This window comes from Lepidochelys kempii, chromosome 1, assembly GCF_965140265.1.
Source record: "Lepidochelys kempii isolate rLepKem1 chromosome 1, rLepKem1.hap2, whole genome shotgun sequence".
NCBI classification, from domain to species: domain Eukaryota; kingdom Metazoa; phylum Chordata; order Testudines; family Cheloniidae; genus Lepidochelys; species Lepidochelys kempii.
In genome coordinates this window covers 175,667,347-175,689,186 of record NC_133256.1, presented here as the reverse complement: position 1 = coordinate 175,689,186, position 21,840 = coordinate 175,667,347, and the positions used below count along the sequence as shown (strand labels likewise).

General features: G+C 40.3%; 1 protein-coding gene across 1 annotated transcript in view; it reads right to left on the bottom strand.

Moving 5' to 3' along the window:
- Window positions 1–21,504, bottom strand: part of LOC140905912 (putative uncharacterized protein ENSP00000383407) — a 44,901-nt gene extending 23,397 nt beyond the window's left edge. Inside the window, exons 1-2 of the mRNA XM_073329437.1 lie at window positions 21,486–21,504; window positions 11,137–11,274 (exon numbers count right to left, since the gene is read on the bottom strand). Of these exons, the coding sequence (XP_073185538.1) occupies window positions 11,137–11,265 (129 nt within the window). The 5' untranslated portion in view covers window positions 11,266–11,274; window positions 21,486–21,504. The remainder of the gene's footprint in view (window positions 1–11,136; window positions 11,275–21,485) is intronic.
- Window positions 21,505–21,840: the final 336 nt, after the last annotated feature.

Genomic DNA, 21,840 nt, shown 5'->3' with positions numbered 1-21,840 from the left:
CTTTGCTTTGAAATACTGCATGCAATTTAAGATGAATGTGCTGTGGATTAAAGCACATTTCAGTCTTGGGATGCTCCTATGAGGCTGTTCAATAGCGCTAAGAGAAACGGCTTCATTAAATTAGGCTCAGATCCTAACACACAGAAGTCCACATCACAAACGAGAATTAACGAATGCACTTTCAACTCAGGCAAGATCTAGAATTTAACCAGATAAAAGATTACCTTTTTTAATGTTCCAAATTTGCTACTTCATCACAGTACCTATCGGGAAAAGATACTGTGTTCCACACAAAGTGCTATATGAAAGACTAGGGAAAGCTCACAGGTGTTAATTGTAATGCTTTTATGCTGCTGTCTCTGATAGAGGTGTAGACAAAACTCTGAAAAAGAACTGTTTACTCCCCCTCACTCCCGTATATACAGTAAATCCAGAGAGGTTGACAGAGTAATGTATCTGAGAGATTCCTTTGGAGGCATGGTGCCAACAACTGCTGTAACATATCGAAACATTTTGATTTTTCAATAATGTTCATGGAAGAATTGTGTTTGGGTGTCAGAGACCTTAGGTCAATATTATTAAGGATAAAATGCCCTCCAAATCCTTAGGAGGTTTCTGCCTCGAGCTGAACTGCAGCTCTGCCTTTGCAGTCAACTGTCCTAAAAAGAACTTTGTAAACCAGAATCCATCTATTTGCTGTGATGTCAACTGAGAGACTACATTAACATGAGAGGCTCCTAATTCACTTGTTGGGAAATAAGGGAAGATTAATCCCAACTGAATATTTTGAGAATACTTGAAATTAGCTGGTCAGACTACACCAAACTTCAATTTATCCACCCATACAGAAATTAATTATATTAGTTAAAATTTATTGTATTATAATTCTAAAGAATTATTTATAAATTTGCATATTTTAAAGCCAGCAGCCTGACATAGAACATTCCTTCATTCTCCATTGGCACTGAACATGAAAATGTAGGTACAGATGTTTGTCTTGTGATTTCAGATCTATGCTTCAACAACGGTTTATTTAAATCTACCTAGATGTTTATATGTGGTTACATGGTTTTGCAGGTATGTTCTTTGGACATACTGCAACAGTGACTAAATATTAAAGTATGGACATCATCATCATCATCATGTTCCTATTACACCTCTGGCATTTAGGGCAGTGACGAAGCTCCTCTACTCCTGTCTGTTTCTGGCAAATCTTTCAGTAGTTCCCCAGCTGTGCCCCACATTTTTCAGCTCGGCTTCCACAGCTCTTCTTTTTCTTTACTTTTCTTTACTTCCGCAGGTGGGTATTGTAGTTGTAAGAAAGCTTGACAGAGATCTTGTAGGTGTTTGTCTCTGTCTGAGGGGTTGGAGCAAATGCGGTTGTATCTGCTCTCATAAGGCGTTTGACCTCCCGGTATGCCTCGCTATACTGCTCGTATTTGTCCTTTAGCTTCTGGGATTTTGTGTCTAAAACTTTTTTCTTCAGGGCTCGTCTGGTTTCCATGGTGTTCCATGTGCTGGGTGTAATCCACTCCTTCTTTCTCTTCTGCCTGAAGCTAGGCTTCACTGCTCTGTTTATAAATTGCTGTTACTTTGTCCCACTTCATCCGCATTCCCCTTCTCTTCATCAAGGTCTGCAAGTGCTTGAAACCTGTTCTTTAACTGCAGAACAAAGGCTTTCTGCATTTCAGGGGACTTTAGCTTGTCAATATCATAACATCTATGTCCCTTGTTTGGTGGACCCACACGTCTCAGTTTTAGCTTGATGGAGGCTGTCACAAGGTGGTGGTCACTGCCAACATCTGCACCCCTTCTCACTTCACATCTGTCAGTGAGCGTCACCATTTGCCATTGATTGTGATATGGTCAGTCTGGTTCTTAACTTATCTTAAAGTATGGTAGTGGTCTGAAAAAGACCATGTAAAAATTGCACCAACTTACTGAACAGACCTGTTTCTTGTCATGGCTGAGTCAGACTGGCTTACTTTAGGAACAAAAATAAATAATTATTGTTTGCACTGCAAAATCAATGCAGCTGTGGAAGGGAGCTGGATTCTCACCAGCATATGAGCAAGATTTCTGGCTATATTCTAATTGCAGAATCTTTATTATTGGTGATATATGAGGCACAAAGAACATAACTTGATTTTCAGATTCCAGAGTTTGCAGGGTTGGCAATTAGAAACAGCATATTTTCACTTGCAAATGAAGCAAATACAATGGAGAAGTCTTTGAGAGAGCCGGTAGGAAACTGCGTGGTGTCACTTTTACAGTCCCTTTTCAAAACAGAGTCTCATTTAAAATCAAACAAACAAATTTGAAGATAAAAATTTGAGGCAGATATTATATTTTTATTTACTATATAAATTAAATCAGTATTATAAAAAAGCTGTAATGTGTATTCCTGTAAATGCAGAAATATTCATGGCTAGTAAGTACAATCCTCCCTGAGTTTTGTACATAAATTCCTCGCACACATGACCTCAAAGCATTTTTTTATGAATAAAGCCCTTTCTTACATGCTTTCATTAAATAATTCTGAAAGGAGGACACTATAACCACTGAATTTTTAAAAAGGGGGGTTCCTCTGATGCTTACTAGTTAAATACCTGGCACAGCTTGATTCCTCTAGAGTTGTGATGAGAGCGGTGATCTGTTTAGGCAACTAGCTCTCTCCCTAATGCCTCTGAAATCCAATGCCAATTATAATATTGCAGATTAACGAAGGTATAATGATAAATTGTGATTTTTCTGGCAATAACTCTGAAAGACTGATAAGTTATTTGGCACTTTTCTGATATACTGGGCAGTCTATCATATCATGGTCAGTAGCTGACGAATGTGTGGAACTCTAGAGATTCTTGGCAATTGCGAGCTGACAGAAAATATATGAAAAAAGTCTTTGTGATGAAAACATTCTCAAAGGGCTTAAGAAATAAATCAGCTGATCAGGTATGACAGTAAGACACTAAGCCATAGAAGGTACTGGTAATACGGAACAACAGATTCATCACTAATAAGTAGGGCCCTACCAAATTCTCGGCCGTGAAAAATGCGTCACGGACCCTGAAATTTGGTCTTTTGTGGGCTTTTACCCTATACTATACAGATTTCATGGGGGAAACCAGCATTTCTCAAATTGGGGGTTCTGACCCAAAACGGAGTTGCATGGGGATTGCAAGGTTATTTTAGGGGGGGTTGCAGTATTGCCACCCTTACCTCTGTGCTGCCTTCAGAGCTGAATGGCTGGAGAGTGGTGGCTGTTGGCCAGACACCCAACTCTGAAGGCAGCGCCCTGCCACCAGCAGCACAGAAGTAAGAGTGGCAATACCAGACCATGCCACTTCTGCGTTGCTGCCTTCAGAGCTGGGCTCCCGGCCAGCAGTTGCCGCTCTCCAGCTGCCCAGCTCTGAAGGCAGCGCCGCCACCAGGAGCAGCACAGAAGTAAGGGTAGCAGTATCACAACCCCCCCCTACAATAACATTGGAAACCCCCACAACTCCTTTCTCAGTCAGGACCCCTAGAATTACAACACTGTGAAATTTCCCATTTAAATAGCTGAAATAACGAAATTTACCATTTTAAAAATCCCATGAGCATGAAATTGACCAAAGTGGGCTGTGAATTTGGTAGGGTCCTACTGATAAGATACCCATTATGATCCCCTCCCACTTTAACCTCAGTTACCCATCAGTGGCCAGATACCATTTCTGAAAAAGAAACTCAGTAAGTGACATTCAGGCCCCCTTCGCCTTTGCCATTCATACACATGCAAAATAACACTGAAACAACTTTCAGTTCTTCTGATTGCTGCAGCGCCCAGTGCTGTGCAGTCGGTGAAGAGAGCCGCACAGTTAGCAGGCCATTCCCCTGACACACTTACAGTTGAAAGACACAGCAGGTACAACGGAGCGTAACACAATACAAAACGAACACAGAACCATGTGGGAGCATTCTAGTCAGAATGCTTCATAGGCTGGGTAGGTCTTTAGAAGTTTGCAAAGGAAGCAAGCATGGGTATATGCCCCTAACTCTTTCCCCTGAAACACCACATACGTGGCTTCAATTAGCAGAGGAACTCCACAAGTTTTGCCACAACAGTTCCACATCTGGGGCAGAATGTGGCAGCACAACTACAGTCATAACACTTATTATGGCAGACAAGACTCCCACAAGAAAAGAATTATGCAGGGTTTAAAAACGGCGGGGGGGGGAGGGAAGTTAACTCTTACAAGGTTCAGGTGACTTTTTAAATGTATTTAGCTTTATACAAAAGAGAAAAAATGGGCCCATCAAAGGCTCTAGGCACACCTGCCACAGATTACAAAAACAGAACCAGCAGAACACAATACTCCCCTCCATCTACGAAACTGATTCCTGTCTAATGCCCACCTTTGCAGCAAGCTGTGCAAATAGATGCGTCGTGCAGTGTTCCCAGAGGGTCTGTTCCCTACCGAAAGGGGACTCTTGTTTCACAGCTGAAGAGCCTCTCAGGGAGAATGCTCTACCACCAACCCCCGTCTTTTAAAGTGAAGGGCATCAAGATGAAGCTCTTCTTCTGGCCACAGCTGCAGCAGCAGGGCAATGTACGGAGAGAGGTGGTCCCTCAAATAGAAACACTTTGACTCCAGGTCGTCTCTTTTTAAGAAGGTTCATGCAGGGATAACACATAATGTGGGCTCTGCTAGGCCCCAGTTCAGCACGGCACTTAAGCACATGCACAAGTCCCTCCCTATTCAGCAATGCAGTTAAGCACCTGCATTGCTGAATAAAGATGGACTCCTGAAACAAAGCACTAGAGAGGTAAAAATGCTCAGAAGTTATCAAGCTTAGGGGAGCACCCCGTAGAATGGAACTGAGTGATGTAATTTAAAATGGGGGGGAAGTACAAATGGGCTCAGTTAATAATCTTAATGGCTGCATATAAATTGCAAGATGAGTAACTCACATGCTAGAAATAGCAAATAAGATTACACATAGCACATAGGCCTTAGCTGCATTTTTTCCACAGGCCTTACAGCTAAATCGTCATCACTAATCTCAGTTTCCATTTCCAGAGACTATTTTATAAATAACCATGTTGATTCTGCAGCCAACACAGTGACACAACTAAAAATAATGGCTGGATGCTAACTACTGAACTGAATATTCCTTAAAAAACAAAACAAAATAACCCCCACAACAAGCTGTTTAAATGTCTCATTAATACCTGGTGACTATGCAATTTTTTAACTGATATAGCAGCATTTTTATCTATGCCGAATTTTAATGAGGTGAAACATAAGTGAATCAGCTCTAAAATATTCCATTTAGGGAAACTGAAATATGTGACAAGGGTGGGTGAGGGCTGAAATGGTGGATTATTCTGATTACCGTTGTGCATGGATTTTTGTGGAGAATCTATGTGTGCTGTAAAAACCCCACTAAGCAATGTGCACAATGTTTTGGTGCAATTTCTGCAGATTAAAATCTTGGATTTTCTAATGGACATGAACTGTAAATCCCATCTGTTTCTCTAGTCTGGCTCAGTCAAAAGTTTTATGTCAGGAAGGTTGATTATTTTCATTTAGTCAAATAATGAAGACAGCCTGATTTAATCCCACCGAATCAAGGGGGAGGAGGGGAGAAAGAGAAAAAGGCAGAAGAGGTTCAACTGTCACACTATCCTTTAATTCTCACTCTTGTGCTTTTGTAATGTTTCAATACAGAGTTTGATGTTGTGACTGTCTCTATAGATGTACCACCTAGTGGATAAGCTCTGTTAGGTGTCCTCATTACATTAAGAGTTTATATATCATACATGTTACAATGTTATAGCTGGGCACAAACCTATGAAGAAAAGTAATTTTAATCTTGAATTTGCTTTGTGAAGTCCAGCTCCTAGAACATAAGTATCAGTATGACCAAAAACATTAGCATGGTTGTCACTAATTAGCACCATGGCTAACAGGCTCAGGTGAGGGGGAAAAGACTGAATGAACATGGAGACAGAAATATTATTACATTACAAGAATAATCATGTTTAAAGAGGGTTATGTAACATGGTTGTGACCAAATTTTTTTTTTCTCTTTTCCGTAGAGGCGAAAAATAAAATGCCAGAGCCGTCTTAAAGAACCATTTATTTGCAGACACTGGCAGATAAAGCCTCATCTAAAACTTGGTTCTCTTGTGTACATATTATTTTTGCTGGTCATGCGCATAAATCAACAGTATTATACTCAGTTTATTAGAATCTGATTAATTAGATTCTTCTCTGGTTAGACTACAGCTATGTTTCACAATCACATTTAAACATTTTCTAGAGTAGATATGACCTTAGTGATAGAAGTGGTTCCATCTGGTCAAGCCTGAAGTGCATTGACAGGGTAGACAGGGGAAGCTTGCATTCTTACCTTTGCTGTACTCCGTAATGTCAATTGATTTCTGCGCCTTTTTCAGATAAAAGGTTTCTATTCTGTGCCCATCTGTTTTGGGCATACACAGAGGATTTCAGTCTCCAGGGATCTGTTTTCACTTATGTACAGTGGTAATGTTATCTGATAGCAGTGTTTCTCAACCAATGGGGCATTGAAAATGTTTTTCCAATCTAAAGCAAAGAAAATTTCGATCCCCTCTTCCCCGCATACACCCTTACTCTTCAAGAACAAGTATTCTCCATCAACTTCTCAAAACACATGTAGGTTATGTTTCTGCTTATTGTTATCTTTGATACATTTTTTATTCTGACTTATATAGAAAACATAAGAAGGTCAAAAAAAGAGTTTACCTCGAATAAGGGGTTGCCAACCTGAAAATGTTAAGGAAACACTGTCCTATACAATATAAATTAATAATAGTAGAAGGACATTGGGTATTGGGAATAAAAACAGACCTTCATAACAATATTATTTTCATAGGCAGACTCCATGGACAGGGTCCTATAATATTCAAAAGGTGTTATTACTCTCAAACACCACACTAGTTGCATTCAGAGGCCAAAAGTGGAAACTTAATTGTAACATCTGGATGCTCAGCATCTTACCTCACGGGTATGCTTCTTCTGGACATGTGCACAGAGCACCCAAATAGCTAACTTAGGGTCCAATCCTGTGAGAAGTTGAGTTCCTTTAACTGCTTTCATTTCATGGGAGCTCCGTACCTCAAAAGATCAGGTCCTTCATAATCTGTATGGCATTTTTATATGAATATATACATATTACTACAGGCGTGCTGTCTAATGAATCTCCTGGGAAGATAAATGAAATCACAAGAACAGTGAAAGAAACACTTTGGGTCAAATTCAGCAGAACTGCCAGAGGGATGTGTAAATTATACCTCCTTGTGCCTGCCAAGCCCCATTCACCTCAAAGGTAATTCACCTGTGATGGTGAGGATACCACTACTATGTTCCATTCACCAGGTGTAGAAGCAGCTTTAATTTGCGTCAGGGCTCCACAGAAGCTCTGCCAACAGGAGGAATTGCAAAAACGCACTTCTTAGTGCTCTGGCCACTCCATCTGTCAAACCAGCACTGTCCTTTGTACAGAGAGTACTGATCCCTTATACCCCTCCACCAGCATAAGTAAATCTGCTTTGCAGTGTCATCACCCAGTAGATTTTTGGCCACAAGGTACTTATGCAAAGGTTTATGCTGGCATAAACCCTAAATGAAAGCAGCACTCTCCCTCCTTGCACACAAGCAGCTCTGACTTCTCTTTATTCTTTGAGTGGATTTTCTAAACACAATTTATTTTGCAAAGCCACAGATAGATAGTGTTTATGATTGGGAGAGCATTGTTAGGCAGGAAAGGAGAGATTACCAAAACACATTAATACTAAGTAGAAATGTTTGTCATAGCCCTGATGATATATTATACCAATAATACACCAACCTTGAAGGATTAAAAAAGGCAACATATTATTTGGGAAACAAAAAAAATCCAAACAATTTATTTAGTGTGTTTACATTTCAAGGACTCCTTTTTAAAGCAGAAATGTAAAGGCTTTTCTCAATTGCCATAGGTTATAAAATCACATGCAAGTCTACTTTTACTCTTAAAAAAAGGCACTTTATAAGAAACAAAGAGCAGCGGAAAGAATGACACCATATTCACCAGTGCCAGGCTTCACTGATATGGAAAGTCTGGATAAACCTAAGCCTCCCTTTGCAAAGGAAAATTCCTCTGTACAATTAAGTTCCACCCATCTTCTCCATTACAGTCCCTAGCAAGGAATGTACTCCCAAATTTTAACAAGATGGTCACTGAAAAATTGCTGCCTTTCTCAATGATACCTGTGGCATTACCTAGGTGTCCCCTCCCGCACAAACACCAAAACACCCCATCTGTTTCTATGGCTTCTGCTTGCAGCCAGGCTTCCCCTGCCCTCCTTTACCTTTCCTGTTAGCTAATCCCTTCATGCCTTCCTTCCTCACCTTTCCTGCCCTAAATACTAAATTCGTACAAATATAATCAAAATATCCAAACCCCCAAATTATTTAAAAAATAATCATGAGCTATACTTGGCACTTGCAAACAATCCCTCTTGTTCCCTCTGTTGATGTGTTATGTCCTTCTCCAACCCTTTGTTTTGTGTTTTTAACCCACGAGGCAGGGACTGTCTCTTACTTTAGCTTTGTACAGTGCCTAGCGCTATCAAACCCAAAACTTGGTTAGGCCTCTGGGCACTGTTGGAATTCAAACAACAACAAGCTGCATCATCTCACAGCCTCTGATGGTCGAGTGGTTGGTTGTACAGGAAGCATGATGACTTGTTGGTAGACTGGATAGTCAGTTAGGGAATGGTTCCTCTTTGAGTCATTATGTGGTTAAATCTTCTTTGACTGCTGCTGGCATCCCCTAGCTGGAGTGGGATGGGGTGACTCTCAGCTGGTCAGGTGGGAAAACAGGACTAAGGCTGCAAGTAGCCTGTGGCCCTTATAATGATTAAAAAGGTATTGAGTCATGGATTTTATCAGTAAACAACCTCCTTCTGCATTTTCTGGTGTTGACCCTCTGTGAAACTGGAGCCATTCTGCCTTCACATAATCACCAGATGCAATGCAAATGTCTTTGGAAGAAGCCAGGATGAAGGGAGAAAAGTACCACTAATTCATTTTAATTAGAAGAGAGTCTGGGCTGAGATTGATAACAAGAAAGAAGAGAAGAAGAATGGAAAATGGATCCAGGTGGGTGGGGGTGGAGAAGACTGCCTACTGCAATGCTAACCTTAGGTCCACAGACTAAGTCTGGCCAATCTGTCTCCACAATTCGTAGATCACTGCTAACCTCAGGCCCAGTCTTGCAAATTTCCATGCTAATCCACTGTCAAATGGTAGGTAGGATACATGCAGGATTAACTCTTTGCGGGATCATGTCCCTTGTTTGGCTACCCTTTGTTGTGACTTCAATCTTGGCCACACACAGTGGCACAGTGACCTGAATTTCAAGAGGCAGCTGAAATATATTCATACTAATGTCATGCACAGTTTGAAAATAACATCTGTTGATTCATACTGGACACAGTCAACATATTTTATTTTAATCTTACAGCCAAGCATTGTGCAAATAGTTTACTGCATGTGCGCTTATTGGAGAAATAATCCAGGTCTGGTAATAGATTTGGTGGATTTGCTGAATTTCAGAAAGCCTCTGGTTACAGTCACCCTGATTTTATTCATAATAAATATATAGCAACAGTTTACATTTACCTCATGTCTTTCATCCCTAGTGTACCCAAGAATGCTTTACTAACTAGTCAACCTGTCCAAAATGGAGCTACCTTTGGGGTGGAGAGAAACAACTACTCTATCCACAACGCAAGAGTGGGAATATTAACCTGATTCTTTCCTACGCTTAACTATAAAAATCACTAATCTTACACAAAGGGAACCTGAATTTTTTTCCACTCTGTTCTATTTTCTGTCTTCCGATTCACAGCATTAATAAATGCAGCTATTTTAGAAGGCACATCTTTCATAAAGCATGTAAATAGTGAGCCTAATTCCAACTTTGTTATTATTATCTCTCTCCTCTCTGCTATGCCAAAGTCTTAGTTTGTATTAGTTTTCTCTTGTTATTTATACCTCATGCTAATTTGCAATCCCAAAAGACTTCCTTAACATACCAACATTTCTGACTTTGCAAATCAATGTACCATACGTAAAGCTGGTTGAGAAATTATTTCCCCCCTACAAAATTTTCAACTTTTTTTTCCGTTTTTGCTCAAATTTTGCTTCAGGTTTATTATTTATTTATTTTTTAGGGTTTTGGAAAACCTGGAAGATGCTGATGAAAACAGATTGTGTGTGTGTGTGTGAAAATCTCCATTAAGTCATTTTCCATTGACTTTTTAATGGAAATTTTGTGGCCAATTCTAACCATGTGATTCTTATATTGAAATCTAAATACTGCTACAGTCTGTTCCCTAGTTCACTGGTGATCTGTGCTTTTGGAAATACACAGTAGAAAACTCAAAGATTCTAGCAAACTTCTCACATGTGATCTTTTTATGAATCCATACTCATTCCAATGTACATATCTTAATATGCTGTATGTTAGAAATATAGCCTTGTTAATGGGTTAATATTTGTTTTTTTCCTCCTTTAGCATCCCTTTAAGGAATCCTTTTTTGCTCAACTTGCTGCTCTCCATTTTAATTATACAGTGAATCCTTTCATTTTACCATATAGTTCCTTCCCCACCTTTAATTATTTTTACTACTAAATGGGAATCACATACTTTGCCCATAAAATAATTTTTCCATAGACCCCTCTCAATCTCTCTTCGTATATGGTTTTAGTCTGTGGTTATATTGCATGTCCTTCTATATAATGGATACTTAATTATAAAGGGCTCATTGACACCCCTGGAAGAACTCCCATTGACTTCAATGGATTTGGATCATGTCCAAAGTGCTACAGAGCCCAGGACCTGTTTTTAGGGTCCTATTTGTAAGACTGGACAGCACTCATTTCATCTATCTCACAAGCACGAAGGTCTGAGAAAAACCTTAGTAGGATGTTGGTAGGTTCCAAGGAGTGTAGATATTTAAAATTTGAGGCTGAGACAACAACGCTGGCTCTGTTGGAAAGCTCAGACAAGAAAAATAATGGTTTGGAGGAGAGTGCATGGGGCACTTCACTTATTTTCACTCACCAAAGACAGAGATCGGTCTGGAGGTCCACATTTCACATAGGGGCTCAGTGGAGTGCTAGCTCTGCTGCTAATGCTAATGGTCTCATCGGAGTCTTGGTGCTCTTGGACTGGTTCATACAAGCTGTCCATGGAGCCTTCCTGAAATACAGAGATGCACATATCATTAGCTGTGCATTTATACACATGCACTCAGAAAAAGAAAGCCAGAAGCTTTTATGATGGATAAAATACAGTGAAAGCACAGAGCTTCTCCAGGGTGAACACCATCTTTCAAAACTTCCATTACTTTTTTTTTTGTGGCATATATAAACAAATTTAAAATAAATGATGTCTGGACGCTGGAACTTGCTTCCCAGATCATGACACCGCGGAAACTGAATACCAGGTTCCATAGCTGGAAATGAAGCAAAGGGTTGAGCAGAAATTCCCATTTTAAAAGGATCAATAACCATTATACTGAATTTTAAAAAAGCAAAGATTTCTCTTTCATTTGTCGGAAAAGAGCGGCGAACAAAGACAGAGGGAAGGGGATTCTGATAATGGCCTTTACTGAAGAAGGTTAAGTGCTTTCCTTGAAGGGAAAAATAAAATGTATTGCCAAGCCCAAGCATTCAACATAAAAACAGCCATACTGGGTCAGACCAAACCTCCATCTAGCCCAGTATCCTGTCTTCTCACAGTGGCCAATGCCAAGTGCCCCAGAGGGAATGAACAGACCAGGTAATCACCAAGTGATCCATCCACTGTCACCATTCCCAGCTTCTGGCAAACAGAGGCTAGGGACACCATCCCTGCCCATCCTGGCTCATAGCCATTGATGGACCTATCATCCATGAACTTACCTAGTTCTTTTTGGAACCCTGTTATAGTCTTGGCCTTCACAACATCCTCCGGCAAAGAGTTTCACAGGTTGACTATACGTTATGTGAAGAAATACTTCCTTTTGTTTGTTTTAAACCTGCTGCCTTTGGTGACCCCTAGTTCTTGTGTTATGAGTAGGAGTAAATAACACTTCATTATTACTTTCTCCACACCAATCATGATTTTATAGCGGTCTATATCATATCCCCCCCACCACCACCAACCCCGTTAGTCGTGGCTTTTCTGAGCTGAAAAGTCTCAGTCTTCTTAATCTCTCCTCATATGGAAGCTGTTCCATACCCCTAATAATTTTTGTTGCTCTTTTCTGTACCTTGCAAACCCCAAGCATTCAACAATCATAGGTCAGACCCCCAGAAAACCATGAGGTTGGCTTAAAAACCATAAGATTTTTTTTTAAAAAATATATTTGCATCCTGACTTTTGAGCCTTTAGATTTCACATTTTCAAGCTTATTTCTGAAACTATCAAGGCTAGACACATTTTTGGTTTTGAATATAAATTGAGATTGTCGCAAAATCCCATGATACCAGGATGTAGAGCTTTAAGATAAACATCCAATAGCTGAGAGTCAACAACAAAATTGTAAGAGTTGGCAAAACCAAATACTGTTCTCGCTCTTAAGAATGTGAACTCTGTTCCTTTGAGTAAGTACTGCAAGGTTTCATACACACACAATGAAGATGAAAATTGCCAATAGATGTATCTGTGATTATTCAGTCACAATCAAATGATCAAAAAATGAACTTTCAACAGTAAGCCAAACCTAACAAGATAAAAACAACAACAGTATGTAGCTATCCTTACATCCCTTTACAAATATGAAAGTCTGAAACATAAGTCTTCTGCTTCCACAGTCCAATGGTCAGATTTCCCAGTGTACTCCAAAGCAAGGCAGTTAGCTATGTCTCAATGGCATGTTATTGTTCTAGATATAACCAAATATTGTTACGAACGGCTGTCCACTTCATTGAAAATAAAATTAAAGTCTTCATATTTTCAACAATGAATATTTTTGTCTTAACAGAACAATAGGCCTCCAGTCCGGAAATTACACTTGACCTCCTTATGGACAACACCCTTTTTCAGAAGTTAAAAATGACCTATGACTATTGCAAGTTCAATGCTATGAGGATCATAGTATATTCATTGTTCTTGTTCACTGGCTTGTTCTTGCCAGGGATTCTTGCCAGGGATCGTCTCTCTATCAGAGTAGGCTAGCGCTCTTTTTCACCAATCTCCAGTTTCTCTGATAGCAATTACTAACACACTTTTTTACAGTAGACCTGTTTTTACATCATTCTGATTTTGTTTCAGATAAGACGTTGTGAAATTGCTGCCTTCAATGCCATTATTCCATCTGCCATCTCTCTGTGTTCTTTTTTTTGTTCCATAGACTTTTAAGCATCTAGACATTCTAACAATCAACCCTTCAGCGCTTTGTCATTATAGTGGTGGGCAATCTAGTCTTTCCCTGCTCAGAAGTTAAGGTGACCTGCACTGGTGCCTGCTGAGGTTGCTTTCATTTATTCCTTCTAAACATTTTGAGCAAGTTGAGACATCCTTGGATCTCTAGTATGCAGTGTAGTTGTAGCTGTGTTGGTCCCAGAAGACAAAAGAGACAAGGTGGGAGAGGTAATATCTTTTATTGAATCAACTTCTATTGGTGAGAGAGAGTCAAGCTTTCGAGTCACTGAGGATATGTCTACACAGCAAAGCAAAGGCTTGCAGTGCTTGGGCTGTGGGGCTGTTTCATTGCTGTGTAGCCTTCCAAGCTCAGGCTGGGGCCCAGGCTCTGGGACCCTCCTACCTTGCACGTGTCTATAGCCTGGGCTCCAGCCCAAGCCCAGAAGTCTACCCAGCAATGAAACAGCCCTGCAGCTCAAGCCCCATCACCCCAAGTCAGGGGTTCTCAAACTGGAGTTCAGAACCCTCAGGGTGTCACAAGGTTATTACCTGGGGGATCGCGAGCTGTCAGCCTCAAACCCTAAGCCTTGCTTCGCCTCCACTATTTATAATAGTGTTAAATATAAAAAAAAAATTGTTTTTAATTTTATGGCCGGGTGGGGGGAGTAGCACTCGTAGTTTGCTGTGTGAAAGGGGTCACCAGTACAAAAGTTTGAGAACCACTGCTGTACAGACATACCCATAGAGCTCTTTTACAGGTCTGGGAAAAGTACTCCGATAATCACAGCAAAATGCAAGGCGGAAGAGATTGTTTAGCATAAGTATTTAGAACATATTGCAAGGGGGACCATTCAAGGCAGAGTGGCCTGTTAACATTTCTGCAGTCATAAGACAAAAAAAGAAGGGGGTTAGTGGGTTACAGATTGTTGTAATTAAGCCATAAATCCAGCGTCTCCGTTCAGGCCGTGATTGTTAGTGTCTAGCAGAATAATGAATTTTGCTGTGATACTGGGAGTACCTTTCCCTGTGTAGTTTGAAAGCTTGTCTCTATCACCAACAGAAGTTGGTCTGATAAGAGATATTACCTCACCCACCTTGGATCTCCAGGTCAGTTGTGGCCTGTTGTGGTCTACAGCAGCAGTTATTATAGAGAGTTCTTCCAGGAAGGCAAGTCGGGAGTGGTGCACACACCGAAGCTGAGCTCTGGTTTTTCATAGGGCTGTATTCAATCCTCCTGTCTCCTCTGCACTGCAGCCATAGTGAAATGTTACATTTCACAGTCAAAACTATGTATAGTCATAACAGTAGTCAGACACAAGGTCCTTTCTGAAAACACGTTGCCTCACAGTGGTTACATCGGATTATTCCTGTACAATTTTCCTAGGGCTTCGTTTCTGTCACCCTTACTCATGTTGAGTAGAAATTTACTCCATGAATTGTCCCACTGATTTGAATTAATCAAGGAATAAATTGACTAAGGGTACTAGAAATTGGCCCCTAATAACTAATTCATAGTTTTAACACCAATATTATGAAATAAACTTGGATATTACTACACCGCAGCATTTATTCTTCTGATACAAAAGGAAGGTTCAGGACCAGCCTTAGGGGTGGTTGATGTAAGCAACAACCCAGGGCACCGTGGTCAGAAGGGTGCACCATCAGGAATGTGTCACAATAACAGCCCCCTGCCCAGCTCCACCCCCCAAGTCCTGTTCACCTCAGAGCCATGGTCCACCTCCACTCCCTGCTCTGCCTGCACCTCCAATCCACCTCTTGGCCCGCACCGCCCCCAGCTCCGTCCCCAGACAAACGCCACCCCCAGCCTCACCCAGGGTGCCATTTTAGGTAAGACTGGCCCTGGGAAGGTTATTTGAAGCCATATTGCTAATGTTTAGAAGCTTTACAGATTGGAACTAGAAAGCATGTTGAGCCTTAGGTAAAGTCTGCCTGGGATTAGAAGAACAATTTTATTGGCTGGTAATACATCAGTTCAAAGCCAAGTGAATTATTCTTTGCATCCACATAGGTCAGAAGTACTGTGCTTATCTACTGAACATTAATAGCCTCATGGCAATACATCCTTGAAAAGCAAAGCTAAAAGTTAAGGGAGCATCTTTTAAACATATAAATACTTGGTTATCTTTATGTTTTACATAGTATTCTATTCCAGGAACTAATGAGTTAATAAATTCTGGGAATGTAGCACACGGCTTAAGTAGAACAACATGTGCTTGCTACATTCCTAAAAGCTAGTAGTGGGCTTAAAGGGCAAATGAGTTCACCTGAGCTTGTCCCTTGCTAGCATTAGAACTGTTTTGTCTGTATAACAGGGCTGGGTTTTCTAAGCAGGAGGACTGCTACAAAGAGCTGACTGCACACTGGTTAGATTGCAGTATAGTTTTTTAAAAGTCCATACTAAAAGGAAAATGAACTCTTCTGGGGTTAAGGAAATCTGATTCCGGAATACACAGAAATTATTCACACTCTGCTTGTATTAAAATAAATGATTTTTAAAAGTGTCTATTTCAGAAAGAAACAGTTTTTCCTCTTTAAACCACAGTAATTCTAATAGAGCCTGAAAATTTGAGGTTAGAACATCTGGCATGATACAAACTGCCACTGGAATAAAGACCCTGCAAGACATACAACCCAGCTAGGACTAGGATGTGACCAGCCCTGTGAGCACACAAGGTGAGGAAAAGCAGCAAGGATTCTATCTGCTCGCACCCCAAACCCTATATACAAACATTTCATGTTGTGTGATTATAAGGATATGTGTAATTTTTCATTCAATAATCTGTAGCGGGAAGCCAGTGAGGAGGAGAGGGGAAGATTCTAGACAGAAGCTCTGTAGTGATGCAGACAAAGGCTGAGTAGCTTTAGAGATAATACTGTTTTCCTTAGTCTAGGTGATGTTCTGCCAGGTGTCATTAGCAGTACTAAGGGCCAGGTTCAATGCTGTATAAAGATACTTTCTAAAATAAAGTGATTGGCTCAAGCCCCCACCTAAATCTTATCCATTCCCAGGATAAATTTTAACCCCCTTGGTTACTTTTGGATGTGGTTCTTCCCACTCACAAGCACCTGGGCAGCCTTGGGTACATGAAGCCGCCAATTGTTTTTATTTAGGAAAACAAGATAAGCATCTGTTTACACAGTAAAAGGAAATTACAAGGGGCATGGCCAATCCCATGGCTTCCTTTACATGCCTTGTTCGGAACCCAGAGGTCTTATTCAGAACATAATCCTCACTCACACACAAATCTGTATTGTCTCAGTTGGAGGTCACGTGGGCATCAGGAGGTAACTCTCCTCACTGTCTACTCCAGTCCAAGTCCATAGCACTGGGTTCCACTTTGATCTAGGGCTTCCAGATCTGGTTCCAAAAAGTCATCTCCACCAGGCTCTCTTATGCCTCTCTCCAGGTTCAGCAAAATCAGCTGCATCAGTTCTACGACAGACTTATCAGGATCCACAGCGTTAACTTCACTAGCTCAGCTGCTAATAGGTCCAGTCCCACTGAATCAATTCCAAACAGGGTGTAGAAATTCTAGAATCCAGGAGCCTTACTAGAATCCAAGTAAGGACCTACTCCTTTTGCTGAATTTGAGCTCACAACCTAATTAGAGTTCACTACTGGTCAGTTCAGGGTGACCTACTTTCTCCGGGCTATAACCTGTCAAATTTCTCCCCTCTTCCATAAATACATTTATATGCACCATTTAATATCACTGCCAAAAAACAGAACACAAACCAACTCCAAATAACATAAAACTCTGTGCAGAGTTGCACTGGGGAGAAATTCTTATATGTCCATTAAACCTGTCATAGCCAGCATTTCTCATTTCTCCTATGGGGGGGCAGAGAGATTTACTGAGCCTTCTAGCTCTGGGGTTTACATCAAGAAAGATCCTTGTTCAGTATCAGGAGTGACATTTTCTGCGATTCTTTACTTTTCACATGACACCCATCACCACAGTATGGGCAGATGCAACAACAACAACAAAAGTGTCCAGCAGGGCTGTCCATTCGTTGTCCAACTCTTGGTTTAATCATAGGCTCCTGTGCAGTGGCTGGCCAAAATTCAACTAATGAGAACAAGGAGTGAATGAGAAGGACAATGCACTGAAGGACAAGAAACTATTCCAGTCTGCTGGAGAAGTCCCTTTGACTCTTTCAAGGGGTTCTACCATGCAGAAAGAAGTGTTTTTTAAATTCAACTCATTTCTAAACACATCACAATATTAACACAGGCATTTACATGTTTAGGGCATTTCTGTTACCCATAAACTCTCTTACTTTACTGTACTGAAGCTTTACCTAATTTAATTAGCAGCATATTAGTCGCATCACTTTATAATGGTAATATTCATTTTCACTTTGTCTATCATATAGGAACCTTGGTCTGTTTGCAAAACATTTCAGGTTATAAAAGGATGAACAAATGCAATAATTTGGATGTGATGTTATCAGCCTTCTGCCTCTCCAAATCAAAGTGTGATATAATATGCAAAACTAGTTCTATGTTTCTGAAAAATCACCAAGATGATTAAACTGCCCCACTCTATTTAGCTTTAGGTTTCACCAGCAAAACTTACTGCTAACTGGCTACCATACGGAACATAGAGGCAGACATGTAAGGGATCTGATTTGGCTTAAATTCTCAGTGCAGTGCCCAGCCTGAATAGCTCGCCTGGCCATGCCTGTGGATGGGAGGGCAGGCTGCAGAACTATTCTGCAGCTGCCATGGCAGCCCTAATGTGTGCCCTCCACACCAGGGCTATGGAGAGGAAGATTAGCTGATCCTCTTGACACTTCCCTGCCCATTAACTCCTGCTGCTGTCTGTGACATAAAGGATGTATTTCAGAGGAGCAGCTGTGTTGGCCTGTATCCGCAAAAAGAAAAGGAGGACTTGTGGAACCTTAGAGACTAACCAATTTATTTGAGCATAAGCTTTCGTGAGCTACAGCTCACTTCATCGGATGCATTCAGTGGAAAATACAGTGCGGAGATTTATATACATAGAGAACATGAAACAATGGGTGTTACCATACACACTCTAACCAGAGTGATCACTTAAGGTGAGCTATTACCAGCAGGAGAGAAAAAAAAAACTTTTGTAGTCATAATCAAGGTAGGCCATTTACAGCAGTTGACAGGAACATGTGAGGAACAGTAGGGAGGGAAATAAACATGGGGAAATAGTTTTACTTTGTGTAATGACCCATCCACTCCCAGTCTTTATTCAAGCTGAAAGTAATGGTGTCCAGTTTGCAAATTAATTCCAATTCAGCAGTGTCTCATTGGGTCTGTTTTTGAAGCGTTTTGTTTTTGTTTTTTTTTTAAGAATTGCGACTTTTAGGTCTGTAATTGAGTGACCAGAGAGATTGAAGTGTTCTCCGACTGGTTTTTGAATGTTATAATTCTTGACGTCTGATTTGTGTCCATTTATTCTTTTACCTAGAGACTGTCTGGTTTGGCCAATGTACATGGCAGAGGGGCATTGCTGGCACATATCACATTGGTAGATGTGCAGGTAAACGATCAAGGGTTAGTATGCTGTGGGTTAGTATGCTGTTCAGAGGTGGCCCCTTGTGGTATGTAGTAGTTTAGATCCTTCTAATTAGGCCCTATGATGGTGTCCCCTGAATAGATATGTGGACACAGTTGGCAACGGGCTTTGTTGCAAAGACAAGACCTCCCAAAGTCTAACTATTCCTCAACTTTGCAGGATTCTGTGATTTATTAGGTGAGCTACCAAAATTAATTTTTCTGACGTCAGAGCTTTCTCCCATTGATATGGAAGTAGTGCCTCCTGTTATCCTCTAAAACCGTGAGTTCATGGGGAGAGGGAAGGCAGCTATTGATTGGAATTATTCCCACCCCTTCCACCAGTGCCCAGTTTGCCAGAAGCTTGACCACTTAGATGAGTTGTTTTTTTTTTAAACAAAGCTTTGGAAGTCACCAATCTGTACAACATCAGAATCTGTCAACCCTCCGTTTTTTTTAAAAAAGCATTTTTTGCTATTCTAGCACAAAAACCCCCAACAAACCAACAAATCTGAAAAGAGGGAGCACCTTTGTGAAATGCTGTACAAATCCCACATGACATATGTCTTGTGGTGATGCAGCAAGATGCTTCTTCAGTTTTTAAAAGGAACATTAAAAATCCCATCCAATCTATTCTTTAATCATATTTTCCCCTTGACTCATGAGAGAAAACTTGTCTCTTCCTGACAACTTAACCCCATTTGCCACTGCCCTTTTCTTTCTACAATTGCCACACTGCCATATTCCATTTCAAAACTCAGTTGAATGCTGGGGTATAAGTGGCGAAGCAGACATATTTGTACCAATAACCCACTTTCAAGACAGACAATCCCATTTTAGCAAAGAATTGCACTTCATCAGACAAGTAGAGATGAGTGCACATGGACCTGGTTTTTATGAAGTGGCATATCTGGATTAGTGACCAATACATTGTCTGAATGCAGTTTTTGATATGATCAAAGATGTTTGGCCAACTATTCAAAGGATTATCTCAGTATTCAGAATAGCTCATATAGAGACCCTGCAAAGAATGTAGATCAACTTCTTAGAATCAAACTTTAAACAAGATGAACTATTTCATAAAGAAGCTATAGCAACACTGACTTTCACACATAAGAAGGCTATATTGCATTTTCTGTTTCAGTCACAATGAGAGCAGCACTAGTTGGGGAAGTCATTTTAATTGGGGGAAAAACTGGGTCTCCCACTCTTTACCCACACAGTCCCATCTTTTTGGCTGTGCACCTGTTTTACATCTGACAACAACACGTGGTAGTCTAGTTTCTTAACAGCTGGACTTCATCAAACGCAAGCTACTGCTCTAATGTAACGATAAAAGACTGGTGTAACTGTGCCAGTTACAGTCCTACATAATGCCACAAATTCAAGCTTCTTTGATGGCCAAACTGCCATTTTGCACATACATTTAGGTGTTAAATTTGACCAACAGAAAAGTTATTCATATTAAACTGGGACCAAAAGCATCACTGGGTTCTGACAGAGTTATTACTGTTCATTGAGGGGGCTCTGGGAAGAAAAGCCCTGAAAATCTGCTGCATTTTATTTTCAAAATCCCAAAGCAGAAATAAATCCTTAAACTGAACAATGCTGGGCATTCTGCAGTGAAGTAGCTTTAACAAAAAGGAACCACAATTTACACAAATGGAACCATTAATGCTTGTACTATAAGCACCATATACACTTTAAAATATTTTTTTCTTTCTTTCTGCGCATACACTAAAATATCTGGAAAGGAGAAGACAAACTGGTAGACAGGTGTAGTGTACTAAAGAACTATAGCAAATACACAAATTTGTCACTATTAATATACAGTCTTGGCGCTGGAAGATAAACCACTGAAAAGAGAAGGAGTCTCCATAGATTTTGCAAATCTGATTCTACCTGTTAACTCTGACCAGTTCTCCGCAGGCATGAGAGGGGGGGAAAGGATTTAAATCAACTTCTATATCCTTGAGTGAACGCAGCCATATGACTAATTTAGTGCCTCAGATTGTGCACTGACAATGCTCTGCTAATGGGAAACATGCTAGAAAAAGTTTTGTGGTACTTCATAAGCAAGAAAATATGGGTCTCAGTATCCTTGAAGCATCTCAGAAACAACAGAATAAATTACAGCATTAATTTATTTTGTAATTGAGATACAAATAGGAAACATCCAAAGTTTTTTGGAGTCAAATTTGCCACATGTAATAGTTCAGTTTCTAAACTGCAAAGTTTCACATATATCATAGGCAGCACGCAGTGTGTCCTCGAAAGCTCCCAAATGTCTACTTTTATTTACTTTACATTTTATTTTAATTGAATCATATTTCCCTATCTTCAGCTTTTTATACACACACACCTAAGTGGGCTTTTTCTATGATACATGCCATGTACAGTGCTCTACGCAATAACTTTAATCTGTCCTCGTTCTGATCATGTGTCAGTTCAGTTTACAAAACCAGTAATATAGTAACAAATAATAGATATAAAATGCAAGTAGACTTACCAATGAAAAACAGAAAAGATTCATTTTGATATGATGCTAAACTCCAGCACTCCAAAATAATGTTTCAAGGAATTCCAGACGCACAATGCTCCTTCTTGTCCTCCCAGCTGTTTGTACATTTCACCCTGGAGATTACAGCAAGATAAAATCCCCTGCAATAATCCACTGGATTCAGATCCCATTATCAAATGAGACAGGCTTGCCTGCACACACTGTTCCCAAATTAATGAACAATGTTTACCAACAAAACAAAAGCATGGCATGACTGATTATGATGGACTAGGAAAATACAGTCTTTTACAGGTTGTTGTTACCATCTAGTTTATCATCATAATGGAAATAAAGCTTCTTCTGT